Source organism: Colletes latitarsis, chromosome 3 (genome assembly GCF_051014445.1).
Source record: "Colletes latitarsis isolate SP2378_abdomen chromosome 3, iyColLati1, whole genome shotgun sequence".
NCBI classification, from domain to species: domain Eukaryota; kingdom Metazoa; phylum Arthropoda; class Insecta; order Hymenoptera; family Colletidae; genus Colletes; species Colletes latitarsis.
The window spans coordinates 30,355,451-30,374,275 of NC_135136.1; the positions used below are offsets into that span (position 1 = coordinate 30,355,451).

At 35.3% G+C, this 18,825-nt stretch overlaps 1 protein-coding gene across 3 annotated transcripts in view; it reads right to left on the minus strand.

Annotated features, from left to right (window-relative positions):
• Positions 1–18,825, minus strand: part of LOC143340550 (agrin) — a 903,627-nt gene that overhangs the window by 37,302 nt on the left and 847,500 nt on the right. For all 3 annotated transcript variants that reach the window (XM_076762655.1, XM_076762656.1, XM_076762654.1), the window contains 3 exons: positions 12,949–13,046; positions 2,627–2,756; positions 1,327–1,560 (listed from right to left, as the gene is read on the minus strand). In XM_076762655.1, the coding sequence (XP_076618770.1) occupies positions 1,327–1,560; positions 2,627–2,756; positions 12,949–13,046 (462 nt within the window). The remainder of the gene's footprint in view (positions 1–1,326; positions 1,561–2,626; positions 2,757–12,948; positions 13,047–18,825) is intronic.

The following is an 18,825-nucleotide window of genomic DNA, read 5'->3' on the forward strand; positions in this document are numbered from 1 at the left end:
TAGATTACACAACAATCTATATTATTTTGACAAAAAAAAATATTATTTTCATTGATAGATACTTTTGCAGAGTTCCAAAATATGTTTGTCGAAAGTCCTGGTTTTAACGGATACGTTTAAATTCTTCGAATAAATAATCGCCTGTACAAATCATTTTGGACACCACGGAGAATTAGGTAGGTTTTGGCGGGAATTCTTTTACGTTAGGAAAGCGTATTTACGACGTTAACATCCAATCAATTTTCCCTGTTTCAACGCATTCTGGATCCTTGGTCCTAATAAATACAGTAACTCTCGTTCGTAAGAAACTGAATAAGATTAACTAGCTTTCATATGCTCGGTAGAATCAAGTTTTGAAAATGTTCAGAAAAAATTTCGTCTTAGCGAGAAGTTATACGAGGTACTAACAGAAGTGTGAGAATATTGTTAATTATATGGAGTTGGAAGTTTTTTGAAAAGTGATTCAAATAATGTGTAACTAAAGATAGTTCGAACGAGATTATGTCTGTACTCATTTTCACCGGAAAAATATTAATAGCACTGAGACAAAGACACAATAACAAATATAAAAATTTCACTTTTCAATTGGGGATGAATTTTAATTTTGTGTGCGATTATGATGAATACCGTTCGCGTCAGTGCATTTCCCAATGATGGAAACGACTTCAGTCTCATCTGCGCGGGGTAATATCGTTTCTTACAAGCGGGAAATACTCTATACCAGCGATTTTCAACCAGTACACTATGGCAATCAAAATGTTACTGCTACAGTGACACTAAGTGCGAAGATTATTTATGCGATCTCTCTCGTTTCACTTAACAAACAGATACTGATGAAAAGGTATCATTTGCATATCTTCACACAGAGGACAAATTAACAAAGATGAGAAATAACAGTGGATTAAAATCTAAACAATTGAAACACTTCTTCCTGTCTCCACTCCATATTAGAGACATATTAAAATAACGACAACCACAAATATCTCATTAAAATTAAATGTATAAATAATACAAACAAATAGCCATCGTTCTAAACTCCAAATAACTTGATAAACGTTACTTCTATATTACTAGATATTATAAATAAGAAAATACCATTAAATACATAATAGTTATTAAGCATTATTAAAAACGGTAGAAAATTATTTTTTTTTCAGTCGAAAATATACTTTTCTTGCCAGCGATTGATAAAAAAATTTAGTATATCTGTCAGTGTGCAACGAGGTTGAAAATCGCTGCTAAACTCGAGTCCCCATTTGAGCTGCGTTTACGAGAACTGTCCATCGAACGATCCTATTTATTTCTTTAAATATATGAGGAACGTACTCAATGCTGCCACAGCAAATCGTTCGCCGCAGTCGCCGTAAAATATCACGTGCAAGACTGGCAGTCTTGGATTCTTGCCGCAGGCCTCCTTCTGCAGTTCGCACTCTGACGGGTACGTTTTGCCATCGCTGCCGCACACGGGTTCTCCAGTGCTCTCAGGGCACATTTCTGGGCACACGCACACCCCAGCCATGCAGTAAGCTCCGTAATCGCATTTCACACGCGTGCAAAGTTCTGCAACAGGGTTTTCTCATTTTCTTTACAGTTTCACAATGGCTCCTTCGACGATTCCCCTTAATACGTTCCTTCGAAACCGTGACAAAGTAGGGACAAAAGGGGCACGTATGCTTGGCAGCCATCTTGTGATGGCGTAAACAAACACCTTTAGGAGTTAAAAAAAAATTTTGTATCTACTTTAACACGTTCACTGCCACGTTTGGTCACCGGCGCTTCAAGCTTATAAGCGTTTTTCTAAAATCTTTATAAACTTTTAAATGATGTTAGTGTTATTTAAATGTTATCAAGTGACAAATACATCATTGAAATATTTTTATTTTTTATATTAAAATTTGAGCAAGCGTCGAAGAATTCCTAGATATAGGAAATAGGCGTGGCAGTTAACGTGTTAATGTCTTATCTATTATTTCTAAAATGGTATTACACTTTTTTAGATGAATAGTTAGACGTAGCTGTTTCTTGTTACATTTTTATCTTAATAATCGATATTAAAAAATTAGTCTACTTGTTAGAAGTTAAATCTTGAATTTGAATTTGGTCCCGTGTAGGTACTTCGATTTTACTTTAAAACGTCCAAGACAAATATTTTGATGTAAAAATAACGTGAAACATCTACGTACATATGTACATCTATCATAAAACGGATTTATTTTATAGATTAATACTGTCTGCTATAATAAGAAAGACAATATTTCAGAAGAAAAGCTTAAAAATTATTAACATAGACTTATACTGTAGTTTTTGTCTTCTAAAGTGATATGCACAATAGAAAGTATAATATTACAGTGAAAGATTTTAGCTACAGTTTATGAAAAGAATCAGTACCATTGCAAAAAGATAAAAATGAACCTTAAACGTGTTTATTATATGAAACATATCAGTCTTTTTGTAATATAAAATCCTGACCGACGTGTAATATAAGATAAGGTGCTTCAAAAGTTTTTCTCCCTAACTTTGTAGTATATGTGATCGATCTAGAAAATATCGACACGAGCTCTTTCCTATTGAAGAGAATATAGAAGATGAGTAGTGAAGAAGTAATTAAATAAATTAAATTACTCACCACAGTCACCCATGTAGCTGACATTGATATGAGTCTGAGATTTGCAGGAGGCTACCTTCAGAAAGCATTCGTTGGCATAAGTTTTTCCATTGGATCCACATACCTTCTCCGCTTCCGCAGGTTCCTTTCCCTGAAATTAGAAAGACACATGCGTTATTATACGTCTAATAATGGCTACTTTACTAGATAATATCAACCAAATAGTTCGTATTTATTTTTACGAGTATGCCAAAACTGTGTGTATCCAATATTCAATTTATTAAACTCACTGCTGAGCTTTTATTATCAGTACAATTATATTAATTGTCTTCGTTACGTGTTATTGCTCTAGTATGCCACTAATTCAGTTATAACAGCTATTTATTCATTCTCCAAGCTGTTATGCGAAGAAATATGAGGCAATCGACTGATCCTAATTCAATAGAAGTGACAACATTTGATATTTAGTTGAGTTTTATTATGCTTCTCTGTAAAACAACTGTTTCTCTGCTCGTTTACAAGCATATAAACATTATTATTGTTGTATGTATGATACTTTTACTCGTAATTTTAACTTTCTATCGTCTAAAAAATTTGATTGCACAATGTCACTGACACATGTACAGATAAACCTTGTAAATTGTACTGCAAAAGGTGTTATAGTTTATTTAAAAAAAATCGAAGAAAGTTAAAAAAAAAAACGCATTTCACACCAGAATCCTCCCTTAAATTACAAATTTTATCCTCGTCGATTTCAGAATATCGTGCCGAGTTTTGTACTACAATTTAAAACAATATTTTAAACATATACTGGAATTTCATGAACACCTTTTCTCGTTTCACAAGTCTCTCCCCTTCTTTTGGCAAAACCATTGTATCGTCACCAGAAAACTATTGCATAATCAATAGATATTACGCGTTACAAAAATTCGTAAATACTGTTAAATATATAATAAATATATCCACAAATCCCGGAATTAATCGTTCTTTAATAGCTCGCAAAAAAATCCCAAAAAAACATCTTTCTTTCTTGCTTAACAAGCAGAATAGCTCCTTAAATTACAAATTTTATCCTCGTCGATTTCAGAATATCGAACTGCACGAATTCATGGGACGACCTAGCACGTGTAGTAGCAGGGTAGCACAACCACGAAGATGAAGGGGGAGTTTCGAGAGCAGAGAATAATGACATCGAGGGCCGCGAACGATATGTGTAAATCCAGTAAATAACAAAAAAAATCTTCGATCCGAGGTATCCGTGGAGGATCGCGAGTAGAAAGAGCGGAAAAACGGTGTGTTGCACGCGTCTCGCACTTGTTGCGCGCGGGGGCGTCATCCTGACGTACGCCGGCGTCGCGACGCTGTGGGACGAGTCGTGCACCGGGGTGAGAAAATAATAACGCGAAAGAGCAAAACTTAATTAGCCCGCCGCCGTATCCAGCCCCGTCGTTGTTTGCTTATTACGCGCGTTTCATGCACGCGTTGGCCAGGCGTTCCGCCCGGAGCGTTTTCACTGTGTTGCCGCGCTTATAACCGGAGCGTGCAGGGATACGCTCGTGCGCTCGCGCGCGCCACCGGCTCGCAAATGCGCGTGGAACGACGGACAGCACGGAGACCTCGTCCGGGTGTAATTGGAATTCGAGGCTGAGGTATTTGTGGCGTTGCTGACTCTGAAATGGAGGATAATGGGTATGAAGTCTGGGTACAGCGAAATACGCTTGTATCCGGTATATCGGACGATGCAGTGGAGCGTTTGCGGTGACCAGTTCGAGGAACGAAAATTATTTGTCCAGCTGAAACGATTCGTCGTTACGTAACTCGTTCGGGGATTGATTTTTTCCTCCAGGAGCACGTTGGAGGATGTCGCGCTCAAATCCGTTCGTAATTATCGGGGCAAAACGTTCGATTCGTAAGGAGCTACTCGAGCTTGACAAATTAGAACGTTCGTTTACAAGATAGCAAATCAAAGATCTTGATTCAAGCAATCGGTTTAATGGCCCGAACGACCGATTTGTTTCATCTCAAGTGGCTGACACTTGTTTACCAATTTTGTCAGGCGATAGATTTTATGGATACGTTGAAGATGTTCTAACTTTCCAACATTGTATATGTTGTATAACCAACATTATATAACACATACATGGTACCAACATTGTATTCCAATCGAACAACAGTATACCACAAAACAAAAAAAAACCAAAGATATTATCTTAATTTGACACAACTTTAATTTAATAAATTATAATTTGTTTATATATTTTCATGTAAAGCCACTATAGTTCATTATTTATACGCGACATTATTTTGAGGTAATTTAGTTTTTAAATATGTTAAGCAAAAATCATGTTATCCAGTGCTGTAGAAGTACAGTGTTGTACAAAGGTTTTCGCAATTTTCTTATTGTGTTAAAGCGAAACCGTGTTGTAGGATGGTTTTCGCAATTTATGAATCGTGTTATAGCGAAATTGTGTTATAGGATGCCGTGTTGAAGGAGGGCTACCTGTACTTGAACAAAATTTACTTTTTTAACGTTTAAAAAATTATTTAGAATTATATCGTGTAGTAAGGAGTTAATGATACGCGACGAAAGAATAGTGAAAATGTAATAGATAATATTCGAAGACGCTTCCTTTCTTTTTATTGTAATTTATGAGACAATTACGGAACGGAAGTACGGATCTATAAGGGTGGCTGAAATGTACCCGATATTCCTCGAACAATTCCTCTAACCCTTGTCTCTTTCTTCATTCTACGATTTAGTCCTTTTCGTCTCGTCTTTTCTTGAAAGTCCTTTGCTGATGCATTTCAATCAACTGGAATATTTCCTTTTCGGTTCCGTAACTACCGAATGTCACGTACAATGAAAGGGAATGAATTTAGTTTCAATCGATGCAATATAGATCTTTGGGCAAACCGAATTCACTGATTTTCTCAGGAATAGCACGGAAGCACTATTTTTGAAATTTAAATCTCTCAAAAATTAAAATCTCTAAATAGAGACGGAAGTAAGAAGAAACAAAATATTAATAGGTATCTAATAATAAAGAAGATAAATAATTTTGAATAATTCTTAAAACAGGCTAAAATTTATTTCAACATTGACAATAAATTGCAATAATGATGGTTTCTACTTCTGCCCATTGTTTTTCCTATCTCAACATAACTTTTACCCTCTTGGTGTAATTTAAAAAATAATTGACCCATAATCGTCCCGTAACATTGTCGACGTCGTTGAATTTTGGAAAGCACAGTCGCCCTTAGCCCACGTCAAACCAATTTCCAGATCCTCATTTTATATACAGGGTGTTCGACCACCCCTGGGAGAAATTTTAATGGGAGATTCTAGAGGTCAAAATAGGACGAAAATCAAGAATATTAATTTTTTGACTGAGGCTTTGTTAAAAAGTTATTAAAAAATTTCAAATTATTTTGAAAAAATTATTTTTGAATGCGGAGATCAATTGCAATCGTTTTTGGTGAATACACATACCCCCGAAATCCTACCCACTTTCCAGAAAATAATTCGAGAAGATGTGAAATTTTTCGACAAAAGTAAAAAATTTCAAATCTTTCTAAAAAAATTATTTTCAGTTGTAGGGGTCAATTACAATCATTTTTGGCGAATAGATATACACCCGAATTCCTACGCAGTTTCGAGAAAAAAATCCATTACCGAAAATTTCATGTCTGACCATACCATTGACATGTTTCACTGAAATTTCATGCATATGTTTAAAATATCATAACTTCTGAATGGATTGGAGGATTTTAATGTTTCGAAAGGCAAACAACGCATATTTTCATGGAGAATATGTGGGAATTCCAAGAATATTCGGTAAGTTGTTCCTTAACCCCGTAATGTTAGAAAAACCCCATAAAAATGGCCCAATATTGAAACGGCCATAACTCCTACAATAATCAACGGATCTTATTGAAATTTAGTCTGGTAGCAGAGTCCGTGGGTACCTACAAAAAAGTATTAAGCAACTTTTCTGTAGAGCATCAAACAAATTTATTAAAAATGAAAAACGAATTTTTAAGAAAAATCGACGGGCCCAAATTATTCGACGAAATTGAAAAGTTTCAAATCGTTCTGAAAAAATTATTTTCGGCTACAGGGGTCAATTACAATCATTTTTTGTGAATAGACATACCTCCGAAATCCTACGCATTTTCGGGGAAAAAATTCCTTACCGAAAATCTAATTTCGGGCCAGAAATGTCTGCCCGAATTTTCATACGAATCTTTAAAACGTCATAACTTCTGAACGGATTGGAGGATTTTAATGTTCAAAAAAGCAAACTACGTGTATTTTGATGGAGAATATGTACAAATCGCAAAAATATTCAAAAAATTGGTCCTTGACCCCGCAAAATGAGAAAAACCCCATAAAAATGGTCCTATTTTCAAACAGCCATAACTCCTACAATTGTGAATATATTTCAATGAAACTTTTTTCTGAGGTAGAGCTTATGGGTACCTACAGAAAAGTATTAGACAACTTTTCTGTAGGGCGTCAAATAAAATTACTAAAAATCAAAAACGAATTTTTAAGAAAAATCGACAGGGGTGAGGTGCCTAAATTTTTCAGCGAAAAAAAAAATATTTCAAATCGTTCTGGAAAAATTATTTTCGATTGCGAAGGTCAATTACAATCATTTTTGGTGAATATACATACCCCCGAAATCCTACTCAGTTTCGAGAAAAAAATTCCTTACCGAAAAACTAATTTGAGGCCAGAAATGTCAGCCCAAAATTTCATGCGAATCTTTAAAACGTCATAACTTCTGAACGGATTGGACGATTTTAATGTTTAAAAAGGCAGACGACGCGTATTTTAGTGAAGAATATGTAGAAATTCTAACAATATTAGCAAACTTGTTCCTTGACTCCGTAAACTGAGAAAAACACCATAAAAATAGCCCCATTTTCAAACACCCATAACTCCTACAATAGGAAAGATATTTCAACGAAACTTTTTCTTTTAATTAGAGCTCATAGATACCTACAAAAAAGTATTAGACAAAATTTCCGTAACGCGTCAAGCAAATTTATTAAAAATTAAAAACTAATTTTTAAGAAAAATCGACAGAGAGTAGGTGCCTAAATTTTTCCAAACGAACAATGTATTTCGAAAATTCCTTAAAACGTCCAAGCTTGCCGTGGATGCACGTAAACCGTAGAATATAAGTGTAACTAGCTGAATCGAGCGTGGAACCTGTTGGAAGTATAAAGACTGTCGTGGGGGGGTTAATGTGCGTCGACGGTAGGACGTGCAGCCGCGGCAGATCGTTTCAACCGATGGTTTTGCGTCGATCTGACCCATAATCGTCCCGTAACGTCGTCGACGTCGTTGAATTTTGGAAAGCACGGTCGCCCTTAGCCACGTCCAACCAATTTCCCGATCCTCCTTTTGGGAAAAAGAAGCATGCGCCGGCGACAGTTACGCCGAACGACCGTCGGCGTCGCTCTGCGGAAACCCGGAATTGTTCGTGGTTTTGTCAGCAGGACGTTTCACGAATTCGTGAATCTCCAAACCCGCCGCGTATCTCGGCCGGTCTTCGACGGAGTCTCTATCTGGATAACGATATCTCTCCGAGGGCCCTGACGTGCTCTCCATTCCCAACGAATATTTGCGCACCGGGGAAGTTTTATTTCACGAGCTCCCAGAGAACTGTCGCGGATTACTCGCGATAACGTCACGCTTTTTCCTTTCCTTTTTTTTTTCTTTCTTCCTCGATCTCCCTTCTGGGCACGCGTACAAGTTCCTCGACGCTCTTGGGATTTGCACGAGTATCGACTCCGTTCGCCTCCGGAGAGAACGAGCCACGTGATATTGCCTCGATCTCGAACGAGGAAATGGATCGACAAGCTGCGTTTCAACCTTTGACATTCTGCGTAAAATCTAGCTCGATATAGATGTTTCAGGTATAAACTCAGTTTTAATAATATTTGTTCATTAATAACAAGTGAAGAATTTATTGATGTAAAGAAGTCCTTCGAAAATACATTTTCTTTGTAAAGAAAATGGCGCATTACGTTCCTTAAATTTTCATATTCTTAAACTACATGGAGAAACCAGTTGAGAAATAATTTTATTTATGTATGAAGCAAATGATTACGTTGTCTTAACAATGCTTGTTATTATTAGGTCGTACCATATATTATGGGACGTCCAATATTTTAAACATATAATGGAATTTTATGAGAAACTTCCTTTGGCAAAACCATTGTATCGTCATTAGAAAACTTGTTTGATTTTTTGTTAAAATGTAGTTCAATCCTTTTCATTACAATGTTGATATTTTCAAATTGTTTACCCTCTAATAAGCCTGGAGATTGCTGCATTTTATTTCTTAAAAGGTTCAGTTTTATTATATCCTAACAAAAATATTCATGCAATCAAGCACGATCAAGAAAATTTCGTTCCATAAACCAGCGTGGATTCCAAACTTCAAGCTTTGACACAATATCTATTTGTTTCAAATTTCTATGAATCGTTGATATTGGTATGTTTAAAACTTCAAAAATCCCCTGAATTTACAAATTTTCTTTGGTTTCTATTAAGGGGCCTTCCTACTTTGTGGGATTAAAAAAATCGAATTTTTTTTGCGTTTTCTTTTAGCATGTAGTCTCGAAAATATATCTACCAAATATTAGAATGAAATTCGGAAAACTAAAGAAGTTATAGCTTCGTAGAAATTATATTTAAAATTTCAAAAGTCCCTTGAACTTGTAAATTTTGTTTGTTTTCTATTAAATTATAAATTTTATCCTCGTCAATTTTAGAATATATAATGGTAACATCGTCGTTCGATGCATAAGTATGATAACTATTTCATCAATATCTGTAATGTATTAGATTGATGCTCATTTTCATGTATAAGTTTGTCACTTATAAAATCCTGGTTAATTTCCCCAGAAAAATACGAGAAAGACAAATAAAAATAACAGAACGTGAAACTTATTTATTTTTTATTTTTTGTTAGTGGGACCTTTACTCATATATTTGTGAGGTTTCTCTGATGAAAATAAGACCTAACACGATATAACTTAAACATCTCAATCTTATCTTCAGCCTTTTTCGAGATCATAGATAACACAGTGATATCTAGCTCCTTTTTTACACGAAAAAGATTCTGAAAGCGACTATTGTTTAAAAATTTTTTTGTCCCCTAGAAGATTGGACATATGGCTCTTATTGTGATAAAGTTTGACCACTGTTACGAAGGATATTAAGAATTATATAATTGATTAAATAAAATGATTAAGTAATTCCAAAACTGATATTAATTTCCCACCAATTCAATAAATTTTTCTGTCTTTTCGGTGAATATCTTTGAGGATACTTGTTACTACCATTTAGATGTTTGAAACGTTATCATAACGTTATCTGATCACCAATAACCATTAATTCAAGAAACTTCAGCTCTTTACGAACAGTTTGAACGAGCTTTTTGCAATGATCAACTAGATCCAATTTTTGGTCGACCGTTAATGCGTGCTAAATCAAACGCAAATTCGGTAAAGTTTTAAATGCTCGGTTAAAACGCCATAAATTGTGCTTTTTTGATAATCTCAGCTAATTTTCCAATAATCGTAAATACTGTAATAATCGTTTCAGCTGGATTTTTATTGCTTGACGCACTTTTTTTGGTCATATTTTCGGTGATTCACGTTTTCGAACATTTTAGGATTTTAATCATTAATATTTTTTCAATTAGGATTGGAGGATTTTCATTATTCAAAATGCATACAACGCGTATTTTAGTGGAGAATATATAGAAATTCTAACAATATTGAAAAAGTTGTTCTTTGGCCCTGTAAAGTTAGAAAACCCCCATAAAAGTGATCCAATTTTCGAACATCCATAATTCCTACAATAGTGAATATATTTCAATGAAACCTTTTTCTAAAGTAGAGCTGATGGATACCTACAAAAAAGTCTTATACAACTTTTTTGTACAGCGCCAAACAAATTTATTAAAAATGAAAAATGAATTTTTAAGAAAAATCGACCAGAGAATAGCTGCCTAAATTTTTCGGCGAAAAAAAAATTTCAAATCGTTCTAAAAAAATTAGTTGCAGTTACAGGAGTCAATTACAAGCATTTTCGGTGAATAGACATACCCCCGAATTCCTACGCGTCTCCGAGAAAAAAATTCTGTACCGAAAATTTCATGTCTGACCATACCATTAACATGTTTCACTGAATTTCATGCGTATGTTTAAAATATCATAACTTCTGAACGGATTGGACGATTTTAATTTTTAAAAATGCAAACGACGCGTATTTTAATCAAGAATATGTAGAAGTTACAAAAATATTTGAAAAGTTCTTCCTTGACCCCTTAAAGAGAGAAAACCCCCATGAAAATGGCCCAATGTTCAAACGACCATAACTTCTACAATAGTGAATATATTTCAATGAAATTTTTTTTTCTATTAGAGCCAATAGGCACCTACCAAAAAGTATTAGACAACATTTCAGTACAGCGTCAAACAGATTTATTAAAAATCAAAAACGAATGTTTAAGAAAAATTGACAGGGGGCAGGTGCTGAAATTTTTCGGCGAAATTAAAAAATTTCAAATCGTCTAAAAAAATTATTTTTGGGTTGGGGGGTCAATTACAATAATTTTTGATGAATAAACCTACCCCTGAAATCCTATCCACTTTCTATAAAAAAATTCAGTACAGGTGGAACTTTAAACAATAATTTCTTAATGAAGCCTCTATCAACAAATTAGTATTCTTGATTTTGGCCTCTAGAATTTCCCATTAAAATTTTTCCCAGGGATGGCAGAACACCCTGTATATTACTGCAAATAAGTATGATTCCGTATCGTATATTTTATGAAAACAATAGTTTCATTCAATGTGTTCTCTGCTGAAATCATGAAATTGTATCATGCACCTGTTTTCCACCGAGTCCCTAAATTATAAGGGAACGAACACAGTGATAATTAATAGAAGGCCGTGGTCGTTTCGTATTATCTATCAGAGGCTTTCTGATATTATGTTCTTTGATAATATTCAAAATCTATTCCTTTTAGGCTCAGGTGTACGACATAGGCTTTGAAAAATACCTACTGAAATGTGAAACACATCGTGCACAGGGAACGTATTCTGGTTTTGACGCGTATATTCGCGCGATGGAACATCCATCATCGCATGAATATTTTACTTCGGCCATGCTAACGAGCGAGGCTTAATGCAACGATTGCCCATGAGCACGTAAAGGCTGCGAGATTGGCACGTTTGATGGTTCATTAGACTTAACTACGGTGATTTTGCGCTTCAACCCGCTTGATAAGACATTTTTTATTTCCGTCGACGAACAGATTTTGCGGGTACAATTTAGCTTTAAGGCGGAGAATTATGTGTGATTATTTTGCTATTTCAGTGTACTCGGTGGAACCATCGATGAAATTGCATTTGACTGTCTCATACTCAATTGAACTTGCTATTTTGGTTAAAATATTTGTAAAATACCACGGTACAATAATGATTCTTAAAATAAATCTCAAACGTGATTCGTAAATTGAACATCACTGTCCCTTCTAATAGAGACAGCTTTTTCCTTAGAGCTCGCAATCAGTGAAACGTAAATACAATGCTTTGTCTGTCAGATCTCGCCAATTGGCATTTAGAGACCGCAGCTTATCAATTCTAGAATGATATTCTTAAAAATATGCTATTTACCACATTAAATTCTTCAATAATATAATAATATGCGAAGAATGTGTATCATCAGATGCATTAAATTCCGACTAAACTAAAAATAATAAATATAATAAAGTTGTTTCAATGTTGCACAATCAATAAATTTTTAAAGACCACTTCGAAACTCAATGATATAGCTGTGTGAAAACACCTGCTGGTGTCAAATTTCACTTCCACTGTACGAGAAATGAACATGCTAACCCCGGAGCAATGCTCATTTTAAGAATCAATGCACTTTTGTGTCCAAATTAAATAACTCTTCAAAACCTTTAAAATATAGATTTCGATTTATTTAATTGTTTATTTAACACTACACGAAGGTGTTTGCCACGCATTGCAAATACAGTAAATATCTCAGAACAGATTTAGAGTAAAATTACAAATACCTTGCAACAATTTTAAATTTTTAGTACTTTATATTAATTGTGCATAATAATATTTTGCTTTGAAATTGCTGAATAGAATTGAAAAGCTGAGGCTTCGAGGTTCAAAAGTTTTTCTGCATCGTTATACTACATTTTTTAGAATTTGTTATTTTTTGGATAATTATAAAGCGGTTCTTTAGTTCGTGGGAGTGTATAACAATTCTACAAAAAATTACCAAAACTTTCACTTACCGACAGTTCGCATTTTCCAGGACAAACGCACTTGGCTTCCCCGGTGCTGTCGCTTTCACATTCAGCGTAGTAGTCACACTTTTTATTCTCGCAACCATCTGCAAGTAAACAACGAAACGATTATTAATTAACGTTCAACATAGACTTGCTTATCGTTTTTTCAGTACAACAATTGTTGCATTTTCTATGATTCTTGAACAAAAATACGATTTGGAAGAGAAAATAGCCTTGAAATGGAATGTTAGAAAATAATCACTTTATTCGTTTTTTGTGACTCTTGTGAAAATTTTTTGATTTCTGAACAATAAATATAGAAATGGTCGTAACTAGATCAATGTTACCGTGCATGTGCAGCGCGATTAAATAGAATAATTACCGTATCGAATGCATGAATAGTGTATTTAGATTTGTCGCCTAAAACATTGGACTCTTTTTGCATTTTTGAATTGTGCTTTTATTGGATAGTGAGTACATATGTATTCAATTGATGTTTGATTTGTATTCTATTGTTTTATCTGAATGAGGACAGTGTTATTTACAATTAAAAATAACCAAGCTGAATGTGAAATTTCGCGCTGAATACAAATGTTTAGTAACAAAAACAGGCATTTGAAGAAAGTGCAAAATTGAAACTTGGTCAGTTGTGACTAAAAATTTGTTTTACTCATCTGGTCAACCTTTTTAAAGCTTTTGACATTTTATTCAATGTTTTCAACGAAAATACTTTCTTTTTGAGATATTTTAGGATTTTTACAAGTTTTCCTTAACTTATATAAAATCAAGAAATTTCTTTCCGTGAGATGAAAGATTTGAGACTTCGACTGTACATTATTATTATACACATTATTATGTAGCCTAGAAACAAATTCAATAAAGAAAACTGATCATTTTTGGGGAGTAAGACTGAAAAATATGAGCGTTAAGGGATCGAAGGGGTAATAGTCTTTGTTTGAAACGCGTGACCATTGGAGTGTTAATAAGAAACGTGAGAGACGACAGACGATTTGTCTAGTTTACAATGGAACATTCAGAGCGATTAAACAAATGGAAATAAACAATCAACTAAAGTCTGCGATCGTACGGAAGAGATAAAGGTGTGCGGGTATTCTATTTTCGGAAGATCAAACGGCCCGTGACACCGGGTAATACGATCCATGGACGATCTATCTCCCCGTAATTACCCTCGAAAGCAAAAAGACTGGCGCAGCTGGCCGTTCGTCATCAAGTCCAAGGAGGCCGTTGGAAATCGTAGATCCGGCGCGATATCTCGCACGACTCGGCACGGGGGCTAATTCACCCCTGGCGGGGTGAATTGTTTCGGGTGGTGCACGCGCGTAATCTATCACGTTATCCCATAAGTAAGCGGTTCGTAACCTTTTTAAGCTCACAGCACATCAGTTTAGAACAATTCTAACAAGTGGCTGACACTTGTTTATCAATTTTGTCAGGCGATAGATTTTATGAATATGTTGAAGATGTTCCAACTTTCAATTTTACAGAGTACACTTTCTGTTTAGTGTGAATTTTGTCTGAAAATGTTTGGACCAATATATTTGTGATAGAAAATTTTGTAATGTCCATCATAATTTTAATTTTTTTGAAAATTTGTAGTCAAATTTGACATCGATTTTCGAGCTACGGTCACTATTGTAGGAGTTATGGCAGTTTGAAAATTGGACCAGTTTTATGGGGGTTTTCTCACTTTACGGGGTCAAGGAACAACTTTTTCAATATTCTTAGAATTTCTATGTATTCTTCACCAAAATGCGCGTTGATTGCATTCTGAAACATCAAAATAGTCCAATCCGTTCAGAAATTATGATGTTTTAAAGATTCGCATAAAATTTTCGGGCAACATTTTTGGCCAGAAACTATATTTTTGTTTCGGAATTTTTTTCTCGCAGGTGCGTAGGATTTCGAAAGTATGTCTATTCACCAAAAATGATTGTAATAGACCCCTGCAACTAAAAATAATTTTTTTAGAACGATTTGAAATTTTTCATTTTCTCCGAAAAAGACCACATTCCTGAATTTTTTTTCTCGAAAGTGCGTAGGATTTCGAGAGTATGTCTATTCACCAAAAATGATTGTAATAGACCCCTGCAACCGGAAATAATTTTTTCAGAATAATTTGAAATTTTTTAATGACTTTTTAACGAAGCGTTTGTCAAGAAATTGATAGTCTTGATTTTTGTCTTATTTTGGTCTCTTGAATCTCGCATTAAAATTTTTTCCAGGAGTAACCAAACACCCTGTATAAGCTCTTTGACCGGCCATTTAATGTCCCAGCGTCTAAGCCTCAAAATTAACACGTTGATTGCCACGATGGTCACCGGTGACCGACACTTTAAATTTACATTGTTATGTTGTAACAGCAACTTGCCACAAAACTTACAATTAACGTGTTAATACAAAAATATAGAACACGATACACTGAATTTATACAACAAAACATTTTCTATATCTAACTGTTTTAAAGATATCTATCGATCATCGTTGATTTCTCGGGATACCGACAATTGTATTGCTCATGAGAATAACTCGGTACTTCTGTTTCCCTGATCTCTGCATCGAAGATCTTAGAAAGCTACCGCCGCCTCTGTGCACTGTTGCGGTCCCGGCCACCTTCTGGCGGACGTTCAAAACTGGCATTAATAAAGATTCCCGCCCGGTATTTGCATAACTGCATCCGTTTCGAGAGAAATTATCTACCCATCCGACGAGGGGGGAGAGGTACTGGATCCAGAATCCAGACTGCGAACCAGGAGAAAAGAGGAGAAGCAGGGAGGGCCCAGGCAAGGACGGGAACGGGTAGAAACAAGAACTAAACGAGAGGAAAGGAGAGAGACAGCGTTGGGTAGATGGAGGGGGATGGTTAGCATTGAAGTAGGATTTGCAGTCGAGAAGTTATCTTTAGAATTCATTGAAACCCGAGAGGAAGGGGGCGTCGACTTACTCTCCCTCTCTTCGGCGACGTGTCGATGACGCTACTACAGTCGAGGGTAACAAGCCTTCAGCAGGCCAGAGATGGGAAGAAGAGGAGGCCCTGGAATGGGGTAGATGGTGTGAGAGACTAGCTTCTGGTTTTCCGTGCTCGTGGCGCGAGAATCGTGGTGCCTGCGATCGGTACACACGAAGTCGAATCCGAGGATTGCCAGAGGGTGGCGCAAGGGGGGGATGAAACTGCATGCATATGCAACGTGCATGCCGCGGGGTAACAACTCATACAATTTCACCGAGGGGGCGAAGTCGCCCGCGCTGTGATATGCATGGAACCGAATCCAGGCAGTACGTTTCAGAAGTTTCACCCGATTTTAAACCATGCAAATTATCTTAGGCTGGGGAATTCTCCTTCGCGCGATTCGAATGGATTTCTTTGCCGGATCTGGCCCGACCCGAGCACCCGGGGGCGTTCACACTGCTACGTCAGATTTATTTTTCAAACCGTAACTTCGTTTTGGATAAACTTTCAGCCTTTTCCAATAATAACGATGGAACTTGGAATTTAAATAAAACGAAGACTAGAAAAAATAATCTGGTGCTTGTTTTTTTATTTGTCTGGCTGGTAAACACCCTTTATGAAGAAATGAACAAATAAAAAAGAAGCACAATTACATACAAATATATACAGGATACATTGTTCTACATCATAAATACGCTAAAGGAAACTATAAAGTTACTGTACTGCTCATAACTATTGATTCATAGTCTCTAGCACTCTGACTCTTAGATTACAAATTCTGCTAAACGGATCAGTAGAATCAAAATTTGAATAGCGGGTAGGTTTAGAAAGTGAAGTGTTTTATTTTGTAATATAATACCTCCGGTATATAAATCGTACTATTGAGGTAAATACAGAAGAGAATTTATTGTCGCAATAAACCGTATTAGGTCTGGGCACTATAATCTTGCTGCCTCCCTCGCCCACATTAGGATAATACGCGATCCTATATGTAAATGCAACCATGAAATCCAAGACATCAATCATGTGATTTGACAATGCAGGCTCTACGACAGTTTAAGGGTCAGGTTAATTAAAAAGTTCCAGAATATGAAACTGTTTCTCCTACTTAATATTGAATCCCTAGTTGCTGAACCAAATACTGTAGCTCGCCTATGTGTTTTTAATTTTTTAAAAGAATGTAAACTGCAAATATAATGTACACGTAAACATACATATCACTGTATATATGAATCTTATCTGAGGTTTAAAAAAAAAAGACTGAACCTTACCAATAACATCAACGATGTTTGTTTTGATATCGTTAACAGTGTATGGTTTGTTAAAAGAAACAAGAGACTTGACATGACTCTATAAGGAAACGTCAAATAGCGTCAAGTAACAAAATAGAATGAAGACTACAAAAGATAATCTGATGCTCATTGTTTTACTTTGAAATATAATATCTCTGGCGTATAAATCAAACTGTACTTCTCCAATAACACGAACGATGTTTGTTTTGATATCGTTACAGTGTATGGTTTACTAAAATAAACAAGAGACTTAACAAGGCTCTACAAAAAAAAGTCAAATGACGTCGAGTCAGAAGATCTTGGTGGTCATTAACACCTGCATATCTCGAAGTAATTTTATCACTGAATTTCAATATCAATAGAATGACAGTTTCAGCAGAAGTGTACCATGTGTCACTACTACATTTTAGACAGATAAATTAGAAAGATAAAATCATAATAAGGGTCAATGTGTCCACCAGCCTAAAAACCACATCACACACTTTTTGTTACAACTACGAAATTCATAAAAAATAATTAGCAAAAAAAGTCAAGAATCTAAAAAATTATACATCTACAGAAAATGAATAAAAAAACTGAAAATTACGAAATGACAATGCACATTACATTTGATTGTTGCGTAAAATATAGTGCTCTGCCTTTTATAAAAGGAAACCTTCGATGTGGATGACAGAGTGTCACCTATATGTGTGGATAATTTAAACTCAGTTCGTCCATTTGTTCGTGAAATATTACGTCAGAGTGCTTGAAGGATATTGTTTCAAGAAAAGCAGCTTTAAAGTTTCGGCGTACAGTTTCAGTGCATATAAGGAGTTCAGCTAAAAGTATTATAACTTTTACAACTTTTAGAATTTCACCGTAACACATTTATGTTTCCAGGGCTTCAAACTTTACGAAAATGAACAAAATTGTTTTCTTTCACCCACGAACCAGATACATATGCCTCTTAAATCAGTTTATTATGAAGGATAACTTTAATTTGTTATACTGACAAATCACACGCGTGTGTATATCTCGACATTAATATTCAAGTATTAAGATTAAAAATTACAAAAAGCGTTTGATAAATATTTGCAGTGAAATAAGGTAAAAAATGTCTATGGAATCTCTCAACATAATTGTTCTTCATTTGAAGTATCGACTAAACCTATTTAGGCGATTAATAATTGTGAAATGTAGTTTTTCAAAGGCAGTATTATTTAGAGAATTTTATGAACTATCGTTGAAATTTTTCCATGTTATACAACCAACAATGGTAACAAAGAAATTGATAAAGAATTGCTTCACAGAGTCGTGTTACAATTATGCAGATTGAAATACATAAACATACGCACTTGAATTGTCATCTAGAGTTTTGTATTCAAAAATGGCGTCAGACCTTCGACCTCGAGCTTCGTATGCAGTTTATGAGAAAAGTTTACTTCTACCTCTGTCGCGTGTGCTTTCGACAACAACAGCCAACAATGAATCAGAAATCCGATTTTATCGCGCTTCTGCGATGCAAAATATCTGTATGATTCGTCCATTGCCAGTTTCTCTTCGTTTTCAACGAAACTCTTCACCAATGATTGATTGCCAGTGGAACGTTGCAACGAGATTCCGTCCTTTTTGGTAGTCGTTGAT